The 21,854-nt window shown below is 46.6% G+C and overlaps 1 protein-coding gene and 1 pseudogene across 6 annotated transcripts in view; both read right to left on the minus strand.

The window, feature by feature from the left end:
- Positions 1-1,088: 1,088 nt before the first annotated feature.
- The window catches only part of Srgap2 (SLIT-ROBO Rho GTPase activating protein 2), a 243,207-nt gene continuing 222,441 nt past the window's right edge, over positions 1,089-21,854 (minus strand). For 3 of the 6 annotated variants that reach the window (XM_020180689.2, XM_020180688.2, XM_074048480.1), the window contains 6 exons: positions 18,864-19,088; positions 14,549-14,628; positions 12,375-12,555; positions 10,399-10,545; positions 6,592-6,916; positions 1,089-4,379 (listed from right to left, as the gene is read on the minus strand). In XM_020180689.2, the coding sequence (XP_020036278.1) occupies positions 3,996-4,379; positions 6,592-6,916; positions 10,399-10,545; positions 12,375-12,555; positions 14,549-14,628; positions 18,864-19,088 (1,342 nt within the window). In that variant the 3' untranslated portion in view covers positions 1,089-3,995. The other 3 variants (XM_074048481.1, XM_074048482.1, XM_020180692.2) reach the window with 3 other exon arrangements.
- LOC109697227 (barrier-to-autointegration factor pseudogene) lies at positions 15,517-17,031 on the minus strand (annotated as a pseudogene).

Consider the following 21,854-nt stretch of genomic DNA (forward strand, 5'->3'; position numbering starts at 1 on the left):
GAGATTCTCCTGCTTCAGCCTCCTGAATAGCTGGGATTGTGGTGGTGCACCACCATGCCCAGCTCCATAAACTGTCCTTTTTTGACCAACTCCAGCACTCACTATCTTGTTACATTGTTTCATTTTCAGATTCATACTTATTTTGCTTGTCTGTCCTCTGACTGGAAAGAAATCTCTATTACCTGTTTCTTCTGTTCAATACTGTATGACAGTGCTTGCACAGAGAGGCTTAAAGCTTGTTAATTAACTAAATGACTGAGTCTTTGTCACATGTAACATGCCAGGGTTAATTCTCGAGTAAAACAAAACTTTCTGCCTGTAATCTCAACAGTCAAAAGGCTAAGGCAGGCAGATTATGAGTTCTAGGAAGACTGGGCTACATTGCTAGATCCTGTCTCAAACAAAATAAACCAGAAACAACCAAAAATCCCCAACTAAACACCACCTCCTAAAAATAAAAAACACTCAACAACAACAACAAAAAATCCCACAAATAACTATGGGTATAAACATTTAAATAATGCTAAATTCACACCCCCAGTGAAAATCTGAAAGAACACATCCCGTGTCCCCCACCTCCACCAAAGCATGTCAGTCAACCCTTGTCCTAGATGCTGGAATGAGTCGGGACTCTGTTTGTGGAAGATAAAGAACCTCCAGCTACCCTTAGTTATAGCTGGCAACAGTTCCAATCAACTCCTTAGGCCTCACTCTTCCAAGTGGGGAAATCTGAGTAAAAATAGAAACCAGAACAGTCCTCACCGAAAACAGGGTGGATTCCATGAAGGAAATGGTGGTTCTCATGGCAACAGACTGGCCAATGCTGTACCAGAAGACTTTCTACAACACCTACCTCCTAGGTTCCACACATGGAGAAATGGAACGCTGAGGGGAAGAAACCCACATTCTAAATGCAACTCTTGTGGGCCCTGGTGGGAGACGGAGAAGGTGGCTGGCTCTCAGGTCAGCTCACTCCTGTTGCCAGGCAGGGCTCTGCTAGCATGGACGAATCAAGATCCCTTCTGGGCAGCTGGTCTCCTGAAGCAGAGAATTTTAGGGAGCGGAGAAGGGATAGGAATAGCAGCATCAAAACCTAAAAATGTATTTTATTTTGAAGTTGTGCTTTGGATTTTCCCCAATCCAGCATGTTGACTGACAGTCTTAGGTTCACACAAAGCATCTCCAAGCATACAATATTCCAGTTATCAACACTATTTTAAAGAATATACCATTTTACACAAACGTGACATACAAGTTGGACGCCACACATTGCAATTCCCTGGAAGATCTAATTTTCTTCTAAACTGAAGTCCATGTACACCAGCCCTTCCAGTGGTCTGCTCATCCTGATGCTGGCGTCATTGCTCGTTTTCTTGGGGAGAAACCAGGGCGCCCTGAGGAGGTTGACTGAGACCAGTGTTTCCAGTTTACAGGCTGTTGGTGGCAAACTCCTCGATTTTCCAGATTGGGATGCGGGAAGCCCCACTACACCTCTCTACTGCAAAGACTGACCCTTCAGAGTCCACACCAGGAAAAGGATCCATGCCACAAGGGCAGAGCGGGGTTCTTGTGAGCATCATGTTGGTTTCGGCAAGCATATCTGAGGAAGGCTGGTCTCCTTAGGCTGTGGGTGGCCAGCTCCTTTTGGCTTTTGGGTGTAAAATCACAGTGTGCAACCTCAATTCCAGTCGACTGCAGTGAGCTCTGTGGAGGACTTCGTCCTATTGGTTCCTAGTCCTCTTGACAGGACCATCTCACAGGTGTCAGGAGCACCAGAGATGGAGAAGACAGCTCAGCTCCCCAAGTTGGGGTTAGGCGGTGACCACTTACACACTGTCCAGTTCATGATGCAAATCAGCAGATGGACACTGACCAAAGGGATGGCAAACACAAGTCAAGTACAGAGTTGAAAAAGAAATAAGGCAGAGCAACAGAACAGGCCCAAAGTTAAGAAAGCTTTGTTGTTACTTTCTTAGAGGGGAGCATCCTAGAGAGAGGGGAAAAGAGCAGATATGGGAATTTTTATCAGTTGGATTAAAAGGAATGTAAAATGAAGGGTGGGCTTTCATTTTTAGCAAGGAAAGAGATCCTTGGGTCTAAAAGTCCCCTCTTGGCTCAGGACCTATGTAAGCCCAGGTCAAGACTAGAACAGGCTACAAAACAGCAACAAAGGACTGTGGGTTGCCTCTTGGAGTCTGACACACTTCACTGATGGAGTTCTAGAGTTCTCTTCCAGCTCATGGAATGGGTTCCCTGGTGGTATGGGTTATTCCTGTTAGTGATTCCCCCAGGATCCTCTTTCCCTTCACACACAATGAGAAACATTCACAGCTTTCCACAGATCCAGGTACCAACTTCACATGTTGGTTCAAAATTGATCTCTTCTAGGTCAAAGTTAAGAACACTCAGATTTTCCGACCTGAGTAGCAACCCACTATCTCATCTGAACTACAGAAAATAACAAGGCTAAAATAGAAGTGTAGCTCTCAAACCAGAAAACAGAGACGAGGAATGAGTTTGAGCGTTCAGTAGCTGTCTGAGACCCGTGAGCCTGGCATGTGGATCTCCAGACCTTATACTGGAGCAGCCCAGTGTGAGGGGAGCTGGGACCATGAGTACCAGGTTTGGAGACTGGATTGAGAAAATAGGATAACATTTCTGCATTTTGGAGGGGAACCAGGAAGAAAGCCAAAGGAAAGCCAAAAATATGAAGCAACTCATTTTTTAATTTTCTTCAGATTCTGGCTTTGGGAAAACTTTAAAAAGTTCCCTTAATTGTGCATCTGGATAAATGAAAACTGATTTCAAGGGGGCAGTATCTCTCTTGAACTAGGGCTCTTCAAGCCCCCATTGGTCCCTGGAGAAAAACCTCACCAAAAAAAAAACAAAAACAAAAACAAACAAACATGAAACGAGGGGTGAATTTAAAACAAACTTTCATTTGTCATTTGGGAACAAATTTTGGATTAGCAAAGCTGAATGTAAGTTTTTAACAGGATAATGAATTTTATGCTTTAAGTGCTCAAAAAAATGGAAGAAGGACCCATTATATTACCTTTTTCAAACCCACCATAAACACAATAAAACTTTCTGAAGACTCTTTACTCTAAAAGGAACCAGCTATAAAACTGTTATACAGGAAAATGTCTTAAATGGAAAATGGTCCATTGGAGACAAAGAGAGGAACCCTAGAAATGTCTACACATTCAGAAAAACTTTAAAAAACTCCTTAGTAAGATTGGAGTGTACTTCTACAGGATGGAGCAGAGCAAAAGCAAACACCAGTAACTGACTCACAGCAATAGGAAGAAGACAGAGAGAAGTCCTGCCCCTACAGATCACAGGATTGTCCCATCCTGCTAAATTTCATTTGATGAAGAGATTTCAAAGCCTAGGTTCTCTGGCCCAGACAGAATAGTTTATAACAGAAACAGAGACCCCTGGTGGCTCTTGTGTGAATAGCCACAGTAATCTACAAAGTCTGGTCTATGACCAGAAGAGGCTCTATTCATGCCAGAAACACCTGTGTGTGTGTGCGTGTGTGTGTGTGTGTGTGTAAAATGAAGAACGATTCTCTATAGTCAGTACCCAAAAAGAGATGCCACTGAGAAGTGGGTGGCAACAGCCAGCCCTCTGGTCAAGGCATCCCCTATGGTCTGAGGGGGCTGAGATTCCAGCTCATCTCCTCATGGCTTGCCTTGCCAGATTTCACAGTGACCTGATAATGAAAAACTCTCTGGCTAATCTAAGAATGGTATGTACTGCAGCTGGCTGGGTTACGACAACTGGGGGGAAGCAGAGGACAGAGGAAAGGGAAGGGAAAGGAGGTAATGAGGGTTTCATTCTCAAGGTTTTGGGTGATGGGGAGGCTAATTCCTGCAAGAACGACTTAGAATCTAATTTTCAACTGAAGTCCCCAAGCTAGTTAAATAGGAAGATTTTAATAACAGTCAGTCCCTACAGTCCCCTTGCCTAGAACAATTAAATTATACCCCTCAGACAGTACAAGACTTGTCAGTGGACTGTGGGGAAGCTGATGAATTGACACCAGGGCTAGTGGCATTTGTTTTGGGGAAGACAGTGGGCTTGGGCCGTGTGGCTGGTGGTTTGCCGGGGGCAGCCATCTTGACAGCCTTGACAGGCCGGAAGGTGCAGGCGATGTCCCCAGCAGTACTGGCGCTGCGCTGGAAGGCGGGCTCGGGGTCCTTGAGGAGCTGGGTGTGCAGGGGGCTGGAGGGCTCTGATGTGGGGGCCACTACTGGGGAAGTTTTGAGGGGCTCCAAGGTGTCCAGAACCACATCAGGGGTGTGCTTGACGTTGCTTTGCCGCTCTAGCTCACGTAGCTCGTTCAGGGCAGAGTTCATTGTTGCCTCAATATCCTGCAAAACAGGAAAAAGGAGGAGGTGAGGCAAACCAAGGCAGAATCCCCAAGGATCCTATTTCAACAAGACAGGCTAAGCCGTGAAGAAACCAATGATAAAATGTCCAGATTATGTTACCTCATCAAAGTTCTTGAACATACGAATTCTCACAATGTGGAGCAAAGGGGGCAGAGGGATTTTCGTTGCCACGATTTTTTTCTCCTTTAGAAAGAGTGGCTGAAATGTTTTTAACTAGCCTCCTTGGGTTTTAGAGCTAGCTACTGAAATGACAGACTCCAGCAGGGAGAGGAAAGGTGGCTGAACTAACAGTGGTCAGGAGCTGAGGCATGGGTACAAGGGTGTTCATTATCCAATTCTCTCTACTTCTGCATGTATTTGAAAGTGTACACAATAAACAAAAAATTTTTTGTTTTTTTGAGACAGAATCTCAGTCTGTAGCCCAGGCAGACCCTGAAATCGAGATCCTCCTGCCTCAGCCTCCCAAGTGCTGGGATTACAGGTATGCATCACTATACCGGGTATAAACAAGTTTTTAAAAAGTGGTAGAGGTGAGTATGATCTTTATTTTCTTGAACTTCAAGGTTAAAGGTTAAGAGGTTAGTCCTTTTTCTGAGGGGGCAGAAGTTCAAGAGCTCAGTCCTTGAAGATTTATCAGGACAACCCCTCAAACACCCTCCCCTCCAATTAGTGAGTGTCCAATTGAAACCATTTTCTTCTACCCACCACCAAGAGAGGGTCCCAAGGAGTGACCAGGAGAGGGAGCCAAAGCCATGTAGGCGAATCACCTTCTGCAAATGAGTGAACACTCCAGATCTTAGCAAACAGCAGTCCTGGCCCAGGGGGTCCAGGCAGAACCAAAGAACCTTTATAAGCAAGCAACTGCCTCCCAGGCAGAACTCCCAGCTCAGCCATCCTCCCCACAAACTTGTGTATGACACCCTAAACCACCACAGGACTCCTTGGGATTAAGTTTACATTGTATGTTCTAAGACCCTAAGTTTCTTTGTGATTCATTTTCACTCATCCCTATGATGCTCAAACCCTTCTGTTGCTGTTGTTGCTAGGGATCAAACTCAGGACCTTGTGTGTGTTAGCCAAGTGCTTCTACCACTGAGCTATATCCCCAGGCCTCTCAAACCTTTAAAAGGCTAAGGAAGAACTCCATCTCCCTGCTCAGTCCCATTCTGTAGCTATTCTGTCCACCTGTTAACCTCTTGAGACATTCCTATTAATGCATGGCCAAGAAACAATCAGGTGTGATTCCCATGGTGCAAGGCAGATTGCTATCAGAAGCTTAAATAGAGGCACAGAATAGAAGGCTAGCAAAGCAAGATATCACAGGCCCAGAGCTTAATACTGGGCTTGCCAGGTACACCTTTTTAAGCAGAGCACCAATGAAGCTGATAGAGACCATGCCCAGCCTCTGTGACCACCTGAAAGATGGGGTGAGGAGGAGGGCAACGATGAGCCTTTAGTTCCTACCTGGTCTAATGACAATTATAAAGTTGAGAGAGACGTCTGAGAGAACAGCTTGGAGTGGCCCCGGTAGTCAGATTTTTAGAGGTGGGTTTGGATCTCTAGTATTTCATGGAAAACAGAGAATCATCAGTATGGTGTAGACCAGAAGGTAGAGCCTGAAATCCAGGAACTCATCTCTGCTATATCTGAAGCCTTGGGCTAGAAATCCTTCTAATATCTGAGTTCCCAGCAGTTGGAGTATTTCTGGGTCTTCAAGACCAGGAGCAGATGGCAGGTTGTCTACCCAGTGGACGTCAGAGATCAGCATAGGAAATGGAATTGGGAATGGGCAGAGAAACATACAAATGCAGCTAGAACTGTGTCTGAGCCTCAAACTATGGGCAGCTTCAGTGAAGTCGACCAGGGTCTTAAGACCTGAAACTTGGGCTGACTGGACTGTAGACTCTATCAACATACTCTAAGTACTGGTTTTAAAATCAGCAGCCCTCCAAACAGCCAGTATCTGAGCAAGAAGCTAGAATTGTTAGACTATCTTCAGGTTCTTGAGACCGGGATAGACATGTTGCTGGGTCAGCCATCTTGGCAAGTCCACATGTGCAATAGTCCCTGAGCTCAGCACAGAATGCCCAGAATGCCATTCTGTTTCAAGTGTTGTCATGGTTAGTAGGGGCTGCACTGAGTGGAAGTGTCAAGTATAGACTGTACTGCTTGCACAGGGGCCCTCAGTTACCTGTGCAATGACCTCAGGGTCCATGGGCCGATGGTTATTGAAGCTTTTTGACCTTCCTGCTGTCGCGGTCTTCCGGATCTGTGGACTGTCCAGGCGGTTTTTCAGGGATGAATGGCGGCTGATGGAGTTGAGGCTCCCATGCCCACTGATGGAACACTTATCTGGCCCTTCCTTGGGGAGACTCTGGCTCATGATGGGCTGGGAGGATGGACGGCAGCTGGCCCCCACCCCAGGGGAGGAGGAGTCAGTCAGGGAACTGCTCAGCCCATGGTTGTCACTCCGAAATGTTTTCCGGATGCTCCCAGATTCTGGACGCTTCCTTTGCCTTCAATCACAAACAGAAAGGGCAGGGTGATCAGGGAGCTCTGGCTCCAAGAGCCAGGATGGTGACAGAGGGGCAGATGCTGGCACCTGGGACTTCTGGAAGGAGAGGCACATAAAGTGCCCTCTTGCCTCAGTTTTGCCTCCTCTTGCTTTTTCCATATGTCTGTTTCCCTGCCACCCCCAACCAGGGCAAGGGAGAAATGGATACTTACTTGATGGTTGTAGGCTTTGAGTTCTCAACATGTAAGGTGCTGTCAGAAAAAGTGTCTGATTAAGAGGAAATTTGTAGTGGGAGAAAGACTCCTGGAAAGATCCACTCCATTACCTGCTTTGAAAAGAAACCCAGCACTCCAGGTAGAAGTTTACCATCACCAAGGAAATGGGCAAGAGCAATAGTTGGTAAGAGGAGAGTTAACATTTCCAAATTTAGACTTGTCTCTTGGTCCAACTACAGCAAGACTATATTCATTTGGGGATCTGGCAAGAGACCATGGTTGTTTATTCTGTGACATGGAACAGAAGATTTTCAAGAGGCTGCAATGCTGCAGAGTGAGAGCCCACTGTGTGCATGTTCTTAGGGTAGAAGAACATCTATATGACTCCTATGTTACCCAGCTGGGCTGAACTCAGGCTCTCAGCCAATTTGTTCCACACCACTTAAGGCTGTCAAATTAAATGGCTTGGCAGAATCCTAGTCATATGGGTGTTGCCTACTGCTAAATAATTTCATTTTCTCTTGGAATCAGATTTTAAAGCAGTTGGGGAGCTCTTGATCTTGAATCTACTAAGGGACACTAGGGGTTGAGGATGGAAGGAGGGAAGAACAGGACTCTGCAAATAAGGGGCTGTCTACAAAGCAGGGCCAGTGTTGTGATCCAATCCTGGTCCTGTTCACTGTTGAGGTCTCCTTGTCTTTATAGACTCAGGACCTGGCCCAGGACCTGGCCCAGAGCAGCCATTCCACGAATCTGTCTGCTCAGCAGTTCTAGCCTTGTGAAGCAGCCATTCTCAGAGTGGAAAACTGATGTTCTCAGAGTTCTAGAAGGCTCTGCTGACATGAGCCCTCCTTCTGCAAAGTTTTCCCTGACACCAATAACTCCAAACACTGCTTTTCAGTTACCTCTCCTTATGGCCTCTACCTTGCCAGACTGTGAGCTCTGCAACCAAGTACTATGTCTTATTCAGTTCTCAATAAGCAGCATCTAAGCTCGGCACAAAGCTGATGCTTAACAAATGTGTGGAAGTAAATGGAAATGCCACACCCTAAGAACTCTGCTGATTCCCCTTTTCCACTTGAGGATGACTGACTCATAAATCTGAAACTGCTGAGAAAGCAGGCTGACAGAGTGGCTGCGCTGTACTGTGCCCCAGGCTATGTCCTGGAGACATAAAAATGAGCTCCCTTCATTCTAGGGAGCTCAGCCTGGTAGGGGATCTGGGACCAGTGTTGAGTACCAAGAACTCCAAGTCATTTTGGAATAGAACCAAGGTATGTGGCTCAGCCCTGTGGGACTCCAGGGTGTCAGTCAGGAAGGCTTTCTTGAGGAGGTAATGTTTGGACTAAGTCTCAAAGGAGAGGAGGAGCTGACCAGGTGAGGGGAGTCTGTAGGTGTGAAGGCCCAGCAGAGACAGAACCTAGGGCTCAGGAAGGCAGACTCCTAAGGGCCAGGCCTGCCGGGGCTGCGGCTCACCTTACTGGTGTTTTGGGGAGTCCTGGTGTGGCCATGGTGATAGAGGTTTGTCTTCTAAGAGCTTCATCATGAGAATCCTGATACCAAGTGTGAGAAGTTCAAGGGAACCACTTAGACTTTCTACCAGATGTTCATCTTTTGATCATTTAAGTTGTTACTCTATGATTCATTCCTTTGTATAAATGGCATCGAATATATGCTGACTTAAAATTTTGTACCTAAAGCTAGGAGTGTGACTCAGTGGTAAAGCACTTGCCTAGCATGTGAGAGGTCCTGGTTCTATCCCAGAAAAAAAACAAAAAAGTACCTAACTAACTCTCCCTCTAACCCAGCCCTGGTTTCCAGCTTAATAACAGGTTTACAACCTTATGATTATAGGTTTATAATTAACATAGACTTGTAAATAAGGGAAAAAAATGGGATTAGCCCATAGTTACTTTTTTACTACCTTGCCCTTTCAATCAGGGCAGTACAGGCAAGTACCACTCTTTTTTTGTTTCTGTTTTTTGTTTTTTTTAAACTGGTCTGAATTAAATTATAACTACACTGAATAAGTGAGCTGAATAAACTACTTTATGAACTTGAGGGTGAAAGAGATGGAAAAGAGCCACGTGTCCCAAACACTTCCCCGCTACCGTCTGGTTGGAAAAAAGCCAAGAGATCTGGCAACCTGGTATAGTTTATGAACAATAAGCATCTTTTATTCTCCTTCCAGTCTCAGTGTCCAGAGGCTATGGTTAACAGGTTTTCAAAGTGCAAATCATTTCATTCCTCCAAAGCCAGAGGGAAATAAAAACTGTACATCATCTCCAATCCATATTCATCAGGAACACCCTGGGGCTCGTCATCCTGCGGGCACTGGGCCAAGTTTGAGGGTCTGGCGGAAAGAGGTCTGTAGGCTTTGGGACTTGGTGTCTGGCCCCTTGAGATGAGATTAGTTCTCCGATAGCCTGAATGCCTCTTGGGGAGGCAGCAGCACATGGGCGGATGGGCAAGGAATCCCTCCAGACAGCCAGCTGGGTGTGGGCAGAGTGAGAACCCTAGGATGTTGCTAACTGCCACAATGAAAGCTGGGATCAGAGGGAAGAGCCTGCTGGACAGAGTGGGCATCTGCAAAGGGAGTGCTAAGGAAGGATAACACACAGGGCCAAAGCAACAGGGTAAACGTGGAAAATGATTGTCCTGGTGTGGAAGGGCAGAAAAACAGGGCGCTAGGGTCACACGATAAATCAGTTCAGAACAAAGCTTTTTTTGGGGCTCAGTGCTCTCCTCAACTCCAAGGCAGTGAATGCAGAAAGGGGGGAAACAGACATGTGACATCTAAATAAGCCCACCTGGTGGAACATTAGCCTGATGGAAGACACACAAAACTTTGAATCTTCAGACGGACTGGAGTCAAGGAAGACATCAAACACCATTATTTGAGTAAGAAATGGAAAAGAGAAGGCACCTCTAAGAATCAGTACAAAACCAAGTTGCATAAGTGACCTAAGCTTGGGGTAAGGTTTTAGGCGTAAGACTGAGCAAGCTCTGGGCTGACAGACACCGCGTGGGAACACACAGTGGAACACCCTGGCACAGCATGACCGCAGCTAGCTGGAGACCAGGTCCTGCCCCAGGACCGTGGAAGCCTCCTCAGCTCTGCTGCCTTGCAGCAGCAATGAACACATGCAGACGTGAGGCTGGGGGGCCAGAGCTCTGCAAGTGGCACAGGAGTGGAGGGGTTAGGCCAGGGCTGAGGCTGGGTGGTGCGAGTTGTTCAGGGGAGCAGAAAATGAAAAGCAGAGCTTACTTGTTGATGTTTGCAAGATAAATATCGGCTACATGACCCCCACTGGGACAGCTGGCCCCCGCTCTGGCTGTCACCTTTTCTTCAGGTGGCTCAGAAATGACCTCAATCTCAGACTTGGGGCTGGACCTCTCCACGACACCGTCCTCGCTGGGGGAGAAGGGGCAGGCAGGCAGGGAAGAGGGAAAACAACAACAACACAAAAAGCAGTGTTAAATCAGCAAGATGGCCCCCCAGACACACACTCGACCCCACACGGCTCGGAGGCAGCAGCGACCCCTGGTGGGGCTAGCTCTGTGAGCAGAGGCAAGGGAACCTAAGGGGCTTCGAGGGTTGATTAAATAAAAATAAATAATCCGCTGAGTTCTGTGGGATCCTTAGCTCCTCAGGAAAGCTTGGCTAGGGGACACCTGGATTCAAGGCGTCTGCCTTCGACCCCATGTTGCTTTCCTGGGGTGGCTGTGCTGGAGCCACCTCCTGGAGAAGGAGGTGGAAGTCCAGGTTGTGGTTTATCTGCTGAGGTCCCAAGTACTGCTGGGTAAGGACAGTCAGCTCTGCGGTGGCTCTGGAGATGCCGGCGTTGAGGCAGGACATGGCCACACATGGCCACACGGCCATGCTCTGTCGTAGCACATCTAGCCTCGCTTAGAGTGTCCAAGCCGGTCCCAGGTCTCTCCACTGCTCTCCTGGCCCCTCTGGCTACTGATGACAAGGAAAGCCCCTTCTCCCCCATAATTCCTCTTCTCTCGATCCTGTAGTGAAGTCATAACGCTAAATTTGGGAGGGTCCTGTCCACGCACAGATCGCCACCAGGTTTGCGATGTGATCAACACAGGGAGGACTTTCCCGCAGAGTGAGTCAGGGAGAGGCTGGGAGGGTGCAGAATCATTCGGATATCAACCTTTAAAAAATAATATTAAGGGAAGGACTAAAAACAGTGACAATATCTCATCTGAGGGAAATGAGCAGGAACAGAGGCAGGACAAAAGGACTGGGAGGTGGGTGTGGGTGGGCCACAGGGCACACTACTTCCTGCTCAGGAGCCATTGCTTCAAAGGATGGGACCCAAACAACAGCTATCCAGTGAGACCTCTCTGGGACCAGCTCAGCTTTTCCTTGTTCCCTGACATCCTTTCTCTGCTCTTCTCCATCTTTCTACTTCCACAAGGTTCCTTAAGTCTGATTTCTCCTAGATAGTATCTTGTCATTTTCATTTGCAGGTGCAAAAGTGCCACCAGCAGCCTAGCAGGCTGGGTTGTAGCTGGTTGCTTTTAAAAAAAAAAATAAAAAGACAAATTGGGCACTATGGCTCACACCTGTAATCCTAGCTACTTGGGAGGCTGAGATTGGGAGGATCATGGTTTAAGGCCAGCCCGGGGCAAACAGTTCGTGAGACTCCCATCTCCATAAACATAACCAGAGCAAAAAGACTGAAGGTGTGGCTCAAAGGGTAGAGTGCATGCTTTGTAAGCATAAAGCCCTGAGTTCAAACTCCAGCCCAACCAAAAAAGAGAGAGAGAGAGAGAGAAGCTGGGTGTGGTGGAGCACACCTGTAATCCCAGCACTTGGGAGGTGGAGGCAGAAGGATGGCAAGTTTGAGGCCAGCCTGGGCTATATAGTGACACACTGTCTCAAACAACCCAAAAAGATAGAGAAGCAAAAATGTTTCCAGAAAAGGAACACACACGGTCAAATAAAAGGTACGCATTATCACTCAACAGGTATAAATGTGGATGAGTGCTTGTTGGCAGGTTTCTAAAACAAAAGGAGCAGGAGGTGATTTAAAGAGAGAACAAAAAGTGGAGAGAGCTAAAAAAAATTCTCCACTGAGTTGGGGTGGGGCCCCTCTGAGGGACCTCAGACTGCACTAGTACCCTTTGGGGGTTAGATTCTCTCATATTCCTACAGCTCCAAAATTGAAATCTCACTCTCACAGTGTGGCCAGGGACCACCCCCAAAAGTGCCAAGGCCCAACATACGTGTCTTGGACCACGATGTACTGATGCGGGACGAGTCCGTCAATGCCATTGTGCCTGCCTTCCCACCAGTCGTCGGAAGCACGCTGGTAAAGCAGCAGGGATGCCCCCTTCTTGAAGGACAGCTCTCTGGCTGTCCGGCCCACGTAGTCAAACTTGGCAATGGCTTCGATGGGTTCACACTCTAGGAGGGACAGAAAAAAGGAAACACATGTTGTTGGGACCTACAGACACAGGATGCTGGGCAGAAGGTAAAGCCAATGAGTTGGACTTACCAACTTTGTGTGAAATCTAAGCATGAAGATCTACAAAGCATGGGACTCCCATGCAGACAGGCCATCCTCCTGACAGCCCTGGTATCTACCCTCCTCCCTGCCTTTGCCCCTGCTGTCCCCTCCACCTGGAATTCCTGTGCTGTGTTTGATGAAACACACCAACACTGCCTTCTCAGGTCACTTCTTTGGTGCTTGCGTACGTAGTTCTTTACACTGATCTGATTTCTCTTATCATCAAGCTTGCTGTACTGAATTTTAAAGTATTATTTCTTTTCTGATTAGAGAAAATAACTTGCCCAACTTTCCAAGGAGCAAAATATGGAAAAATATATTGTGACCAGTATTTGGAAAAATGCATCTGAAAGTAACTTGAAAAATTAAAAGGAGTTTACAAATGCCATGCATTTTTACTTTTGTGTGGGCTTCTATCCAGCCTTTTTGATGGGAAGAAGGATCATAATAGGAGACCCAATCTGAAAAAAACTTTTAAAAAAGCATGGCTCGAGTGGTAGAGCGCCTACCTAGCAAGCATGAGACTCTGAGTTCAAAACCAGTACCACCAAAGGGGGTGGAAAATAGTACTTGTTTTCGTGGAGTTGTTATAAGGAGTCAACAAATGATAATTTGTAAAAGTGCTGAGAATACTGCCTAGCACTGCGTACATCAGTCATTGTTATCTTTTTAACTGTTCTAGGCTGTCGTAGACTGCAGGCAAAGATTACATGGCAAAGAAAAGGCTTCTGACTTTAAAGTCAGTTATGCTGGGTAGTAGAGAGAAAAGCTGATTAAAAACAAGACCTTGCTTAGACAGCCATGGTCAGTAAGTCTGCTCCTAATGGACAAGGCCAGAGATTTCACTTACAGGAGCAAATCAGAGAAGGCCGTGTAAGTTTCTCCACCTCAGTTCCCTACAGCCTCCAATGCATTGTTTGACCTCTCTGACCTCCATTTTCTCAGCTATAAAATAGCCGGTCTATCTATTTCACCAAGGATCAAGAGATAACATACACAAAGCCTCTAGCAGTGCGGGCACAAGGCAGCTCTAACCCAGGACTGAATTCCCAAGTTCTCCTATGCCCCTCTCTAAATGTGGAAATGATCATAATGATCCTTTCACTCAGGATCTAAATAAGCAGTTCTTTTTTTTCCCTCTCTTTTAAAAGCTAGCCCAGGATTGCCGAATTCCCAACAAGGCAGGGAGCAGGCAAAGCTGTGCAGACTGTGCAATTTCGTTCTTGTGCCCAGAAAATTCTGAGGCCCCTTGTCAGCTGCTGAGACTTCCAGAGCCCAAGTGATCCAGAAATGGAGGTGTGGAACTGTTGGAAGCAAGGGAAAATGTGCTGGCTGGACAGACCCTAATAAATCATGGGCACTGTGGAGGGGCCCAAGGATGACAGCTGAGCATTCCACCCCTGGATGCACACCCACCAGTCTGCTCAGCAGGGTCAATTTTTCCAGTCGGCAGTCGTGCAAGCGTGTGGTTTCTACATTTCATTCGCATTCCCCTCTGGCTTGCTTCTGTTGGGTTCTTGGCACCCTGCTTTCTCAATTCCCTAGGCTTTCTGTTTTCCAATAAGTTTTCTTTCACTTTTGGGTGCCAGCTACCTGACAGGAGTCTGGGATTTGATAAGGGGCCAACTTCCTGCTGGACTCAGGCTAGACAAGGAGTGAGGAAGTGAGGGGAAAAGGCTGAGGGGTTAGAAAAGCTCATGTTCTTCATCTATGGTTTAATCCAGAGACCACTCTATTTGAGGATGTCCCTCCAAGGAAGGGAGAAATGAGAGATAGGAGAGCTTCCCGCCTGTCCTGTGCATAGCAGAGTTCATCAGGTGCACCAGACACATAATCACTTCCTTCTGCTTTAACCAGCAGCCCCACAGACCCGGAAGCAGGGCTGCCTACCATCATCACTTGTGTGGTGTTCTGTGGTCACATCCTGGGTGGAATCTTCAGCTGAGGTAGTCTCGCCATGAGGGCTGTCACTGCAACAGAAGCAAGAATGGCCAGGATATCAATGTTTGTTCACAAAACCCTGGTTGTCCCCTTTATACAGACTCCTGGGAACAAGGGCATCAGATTAATCCTAGGCTTACTATCCCCTCAATGCACACAACCGACAAATGTTTAGAATGAGACACCTCTAGAAGTTCTCTTAGGCTAGCTCCTGCTACAAAAATCACTTGAAACAAAGGGATGCCCTTTCGAAGTTATCAAATACATTCCTTAGAAAACAGAGTAACTGAACTCCTCAAAGGCCAATTTTCTTCATGAATTTGTTCCTGGTTCTCAAGAAGGCAGTATGGTGGAAAGGAAGGTCTGGGCTTTTACATCACATACAACTGGATCCGAAAATCAGCTCTGACACTTAGTAGCTGTGTAACCCTGGGCAAGTGACTTAATTTTGTTGAGTCTCGGCTACCTCACTATACATTGAGACAACAATCTGTCTGTCTCAGCACTGTGTGAGGAGTCAATGGCATAGTTTAGTGATGGTGTTTGGTGCCCAAGAGTGCTTACTACGTGTCACTTCCTCTCCTCCTCCCTTCTGCTTGATGTCCCTAGGTTGCTTTGTGGTTTATTAGCCTGTGTGCTGGTGAGAGAGGGAGGTGAATCATAGGTGTATGTGTGTAAAACAAGAGGAGGGGAAGAAGAATCTGTGGTAGTTCTAGAAGAGGGCAGGGGATTGGAAGCTGGGTCAAGTTCTTGAAAAAATTCACATTCTCTAAAAACACCCAGGGTAGAGATTGATAATGGCCAAGGAAGTTATTAAGAAAGTCATTTCTACTCCTATCTACTTGCTCAGGGTCTTCAGAGTAGATGAAAGTTCTTATGTCTTGAAAAGTACAGAAAAACCCTTTCTTTTTTTTTTTTTGAAGGCCACTGACTTTATTGATCTAAAAAATTTTACAAGGACAGTGGCTGTTCTGCCAAAAAAGGAGCCAAATGGCATCATATAGACTGGGGGACAAAGGGCTGAACAGGACTCAGGAATCCACTCAGGAAGGCTGGTAACTGTCCCACGGAACTGACAAGGGAAGGAGTTAGGGCAATGCATGCAAGAGTGACAATTCCAAAAAGGTTGAAATGGTGGGGGGAGAGAACTCCCAAAAGACCCTGGAGTACATTGGAGGTGAGTGTGACAACAGCAATCTTTTCTTTGTAGAGGGCAGGAATGAGCCTCCACTCAGCTGCAAACTCTGGAGACTCAACATAGGGGCTGGGGGCTGAGGGTTCCCTAGAGAACATCACAAGAAGGCATCACACCACTCTCGAAGGCACCCAAAGCAGTCCCGGGACTGCTTGGCATTGGCACCACATGTGTCCTTCAGCCATTCCCGGAAGAGGTCTTCATCTTTCTTCAGCACCAGAAACTGGCCAAGAACCACATAGGCCCGCAGCACCGGCTCCCGTAACGGCTCCTCCCGCCACTCAGCCGCTCCCGCCGGTACCTCTAACCACTAGAACTTTCTTCGACTTCCGCCCAGAAAAACCCTTTCTTGTCTGGTTTCCTCCTCTGATAGTAGGTAGTAATAGCAGCCTTTCTAGGCACTCTGTACCTCTAGGTCTGCAGCCCTTCCTTGCTCATAGTTTCTACCCTCATAGGTCCTACCCTCATGGGATGTTCCTCAAAGACTAGGTGATCAGTTCAGGGACCTCCCTGGGTGGAGAAAGTCAGTCATTAAGTCAGAGAGCACTTGAGAGAATATCAATAGGGATTTTTCTTTACCCCTCAAAAAAAAAAAAAAAAAAAGCAGGCACAATTCCTTACTGGTTTCTGAGCCTAAAATCTCTCTGATGAGTTTGATGACATTTTGGAAACCCTAAGTTTCACCAGTGGCACACAGGGCAACGGCAAACCTTCTCCTAGGGTGAACGTTAATTCCTGTGGCCATCTACTATGCAATAGTTCTCCAACTGTAGGGAGTCCTGGAGGGCTTGTTAAAAAAAATCTCATCTCCTCAGTCCCAGAGTTTCTGAGTCACCAGGTCTGTCTGGAGCTGGAGAATCTGCACTTCTATCTAGTCCCACATGGCTTAGGTATTAGTGGTCTAGGGACCTTATTTTGTAAACTTACACTGTGGTAAAGGCAAGATGATAGTTTTTAAGGTTCCTTGTCCCTTGTAACCCTAAAATCCCATGCTCCTCTCATTCCACATCCCTGCCCTCAGCAACTGCCCTCAGGCCCACCAACATAGAAAGTCCCAGAAGGAGCCCACCATGTACCCAGTGGCAGTCCTAGGAAGCCAGATTCTGGTTTCAGATCTGTTAAATGTGCTGAATTGTATTTACACCTCCTGCCCACAGGTCAAGCTCCCTGATGGCCCCTTTTCCTAGAGGTCCTGGTCTCCTGGCCATGCTCCAAGCATTTGGGGGCTCACTTCCATTATCACCTTAGCTTACTTTAGAACTCTTTTCACAATGAAGGGAAGGGAGAGGCTGGGAGCTTCCAAGTGGGTGTGAATCCAGTGGCTTGAAGGTTCCTCTCAATCTAAGGTCACTGATTCCTCCTTAGTGTCTGAGGCCTAGGGCTGGGGCCTGACTAATCTTGTGGTATTTCCTTAGGCCACTAATAAAGGTCAGATGCACAAAAACCAGGGGAGTAAGGAAAACACCTTGGAGAAAACTGGAAGAAGAGGCTTGTTTGTTAGTGCCTCAGGCTTTGTCAGCTCATTGGGCAGGAGTGGCGCAGGGGCTCTGTGCCCCCAGTATTGGTGCAAACCATGCAGTGATTTGATATTTAAGAAGTGAGAACAGACTTTAGAAGACAGAGAAAAGAAAAAAACAATTGGGAATACTATTCCATAGCTACTGATGCAAGAGGGAAAACCAACTTCTCATGTCATGTGCACAAGGATATAGCTCCCTGGAGTTTGCCAGCCAGGAGGCTGAGACCTGAACTGACCAACCTCCCCAGTCACCACCAACCATCTGTCAGTGACAGAAAGCTTTCTCCCCAAGTCAGCCAGCTGAGGCTGCCCCAGCTTGGACCCAGAACTAGGATCTGCAGTTCAGGTGGATCCAGGGATGTCCTACCGTTACCGGTGGATGCTCACAGAGGCACGAATGTCACTTTCTTCACTCTTTGGGCAAAAGGCTGTTCTGCAGGGGTCATGGAGAAGTCTGGACCAATTGGCCTCTAATCAAGTAAACAACTTCGTTGGTGCTCCCCTACCTCAGTTGATAGCAATGGGGCTGGCTGAATTGGTTCCAGATGTTGAATTCAGATGGAATCCGATTTGGTTGGCTTATGCTTTCAGCTCAGGCTGAAACATGATTTAGGGGAAAAAGGGAGGAGGAGGACGAGGAGGAGGTGGAGGAGGAGGAGGAAGGAATGGAGGTAAGGGACACTAGAGATTAAAAGAGAAAGGCAGTTGCCTTGTGTTTAGTGGAAAAATGACACTGTGATTTATCATCATAGTGGTTGTGTGGGGGAATGAATGATGTTCTGTACTGTCGGAAAAGAGATCAGGGTTGAATCCCTATCACTGGGGTGGCCAGAAACAGTGTCACTAGCTTCTCTGGGTTATAGGGACTTCATCTGTAAAATGGAACTATGATTCCATTGTTTGGAAGTGATTCATTATTTATCTAATGAAGGGGCCTAGCAAAGATGTATCCTAGGGATTTCTTTCAGATCTCTGTACTCGGGCTAGGTCATGAAAACCTTGTTATACAGAATTTAATACTACTTCAGGCTGGGACCATCCATGCCTGATCTGCCAAAAATGGAGCTTACCTCTTTTTCTTTCCTTAAATTTCTGAAACCATCCTAAAGAATCATCTTATAAACTTGCAGTTAAGAAATTATACCTCATATCTAACTCTTCCTAAGAGGAATGGGATTTTCTGGGACCCAGGAGTATGTCTCTCACAATGCTCAGTAGAAGCCTGAGGTATACTGTTGATTGATGAATAGAAAGTCTACACACCACTTTGTAAAATGATCTTTCCTAGAATATTACTATTACTATTAATGTTGTTGTCTAATGGTCCCTTGCCACTCAAAACTCATGGAAAAGGCAAGAGGTACTTATTCCACAGGTGGAGCCAAGATGAGGGACAGCCTACAACATCCCCAGGCCCTGGCGCCCTGAGAAGCCTCGGAGCAGAGACTGGAGGACCTGGGTGATTCCCTTTGGTTTTTGCCTGACCATCTGGTGCCCATACCAGTGAATGTTGGATGATTCCCTCCCTCCTTCAGCCCCGAGTCCCCTACCAGTAATCCTCCATGCTTCCTCCTCTGCTGTAGATGGGGCCCTCCAGCTCCCTGGGGTTTGGGAAGATGTTCTCATGCTGGATGATGATGGTTTTGATCAGCTCATTCACGTGGGCTTGGCAGGACACCTGGTCGTGGCCCTCTGGCACTGACATCAGTGAGGGCCCAAAGCAGATGGCGAGGTTGTAGGGGTCCATCATGTTCTCTTCACTGAACTGTGATAAACTGCAGGAGAAAGGAAAGGGGGAAAGTTGGAAAGCTCTTGCATGAATGCCCAGAAAGCACAATCACAGGAGGCACTGCCAGGAGCAAAGGCAGAGCATCCACAACCTGCCACCTGCCTTTCTGGGCATCAGAGGCCTTCTAGAAAGTCGGCTTGGGAGAAGAAACTGACCACTGGATGGTGATTCAGGGGCTAAGGAAAGGTAAGGTGGCGGTACCTGTTTGCAGATCTGACCCTTCCTTTCTCTCTAGCTCCCCATTCAAATCCTTTTTATCCATCTTTACCCCTATGCTCAACCTTATTCACAAAAGCCTCCCTGCCTTGAGAACATGTCACTCAACAGAACTGACTATGGCTCTCACAGACCAAACCACTAGGCTGCCAGAGCAGATGGGGAACCACCGTTTGCCTTGGTAATGATAGGTCAGGAGATGTAGGCATCATGTACTGTGCTCCTTCTTGCATATAATAATCAAATTATTAGGGATTTCCATTCCAGCTTCTAGTCTTATTAAAAAATAGCCAATTGAGTAGCATTTGTATTCTGCCAGGGCAGTGATTTTTTTTCTAGAACAGTTAATGCAATTGTTTTTCATTTTTATAATATCCTCCTGCATTATTATATTCTAGAGTTATTCAGGAAAAGGTCAGCATGCTGTTCAGATTCTGCTAGGGCTTCCTCCAGAGGCAAACTGACCTCATTACGGGGTATTTATTTATTCTGGGAACTCCCGCTTCTTATCCAGCAGCTGTTCCAGACACACCTCCAACCTTGGCCAAGGGCTCAAGGCCCTCAATGAGCCGCTGCACCCATTGAGTCCCTAAGGGTCTCTGACTATCCAGGCATAGAGGGCTGGAGCAGCTCTGGATAGATCCCTACAACCTGCAGAGCTGTAAGCATTGCTGAGGGGAGCAGGCCTTCCTATGGACATCTGCAGGAAGCTCCCAGCATCTGATTCTGACAGCCTGAAAATAAACCAGGGCTCTCTGAAGCTGGGGTAGAGGACTAAGGCTCTGCTGGCTTCATCTGAGCAGCTGCTCTTCCAAATTGGGCAGAGTTTATTTCTGGTGTGCTCCACATCCAAACTCATATTACAAAGCTGGTTTTCCTCTATTCCAATGTCTCTTTCCTCTCCTGGAGATTCTGATATGGGCCCCACACCTCTCTGAGAATCAGTGTAAGATATGGGAAGTGGTATAATGGATGTAAATGTTAGGGGAAGAAAGAGCTGGGAATCACTTCTCTGAGGACCTAGAACCATATGCAGGAGAGACCAGTGGTGGGGAAAATTACACTCTCAGTCACTAAATAAATTGCTTCACAGGAATCTTTTTGGTTTTTTGTTTTTTGAGACAAGGTCTCACTATGTAATCCAGGCTGGCTTCAAACTTACTGTATCTAGCCCAGGCTGTTCTCAATCTTGAGATCTTCCTGCCTCAGTGCTAGGATTACAAACATGTTTCACCATGCTGGCTTACAGGCATTCTTATAGACTTAAATTTATAATTCTTCCCTGGACCCTGAGTTAAAGGAAGCAGAGCTTTAGAAAAGACTGGGGAAGTATCTAAGTCTGCTTCTCCATCAAATTAAAACTGGAGAGAGAATGAAGAGACAATTACCTTGGTAACTTCAGCAGGGATGATCTAGGCATGAGATGTCACAAAGCTAATCCCAGGCTAGCCAGGAGGATCAGCAAGGCCTTGTTTCTTAGTGTGAGCAGACAGTGTTTTGATAACATGAAAGGAAACCAGAGTTTCTGGGAAGCCTGGTGGTCAAAGGGAAGCAAACTGTACCTCTGAGAGTCCTGAGTGAAAGCTCCAGGACAGATGAGGAAGCTTGTGAAGCCTGCTTACATACAGGACTGTTCCATTCATAGTGACCAGAGGCTGAAGAGGACAAATCTATGTGGACTGCAGTCTCATGAATCTAGGTCCATTTTCTGACTCCCCATAAACACAAACCAATATCCTTTTCTTTCTTTCAATGTACAATGGGAAGTAAGTTCAATAGCTAAAGGAGTAAGATCTTTACTGGAGAACACAGATGCCTTCAACAATTTGACAAAAGAGTTGGGCAGCATGTGCCTATAGTTCCAGCTATTTGGGAGACTGAGGTCGGAAGATCATTTAACTCCAGAAGTTTGGGACCAGCCTGTGCAATGTAGCAAAACCTCATCACAAAACAAACAAAATCTAAAGATGAGGCATGGTGGTGCATGTCTGTAATTCTAGCTATTCAGGGAGCAGAATCAGGAGGATTGCAGTTTAAGGCTGGTCCAGCAAAAAATTAGCAAGACCGTGTCACAAAAACAAACTGAGGCCTGCCCAAGCAAAAGTACAAGACCCTATCTGAAAAACACTAAGAGCAAAAAGGACTGGGTGCATAGCTCTAGTGAAGAGCACTTGTCTACCAAGTGCAAGGCCTTGATTTCAAGCTGTAGTGCCCCCCCCCCCACACACACACAAAAGAAGAAAACAGAAATTCTCTCCCTAGAAAAATCCCCATCATGTAAATTTACAGTTTTGTGTAAAATACCACAACATTAATAGTCTTTGAATACCCTGAAGGCTATGCTCAGTGTAAAATCTCAAACACTCAATTTTTATTTTTAAAGGAGTATCTTGGACTGGAGGTGTAGCTCAGTGAGTAAAGCGCTTGTCCAGCAAATGTGAGGCCCTGGGCTTGATCCTCAGCATGGAGTCGGGTGGGGGGGGAACAGAAGAAGGGAAAATGATAACACTGATTATAGCTTCCTGTTTTACTTTAA

This window comes from Castor canadensis, chromosome 11 (genome assembly GCF_047511655.1).
Source record: "Castor canadensis chromosome 11, mCasCan1.hap1v2, whole genome shotgun sequence".
NCBI lineage: Eukaryota > Metazoa > Chordata > Mammalia > Rodentia > Castoridae > Castor > Castor canadensis.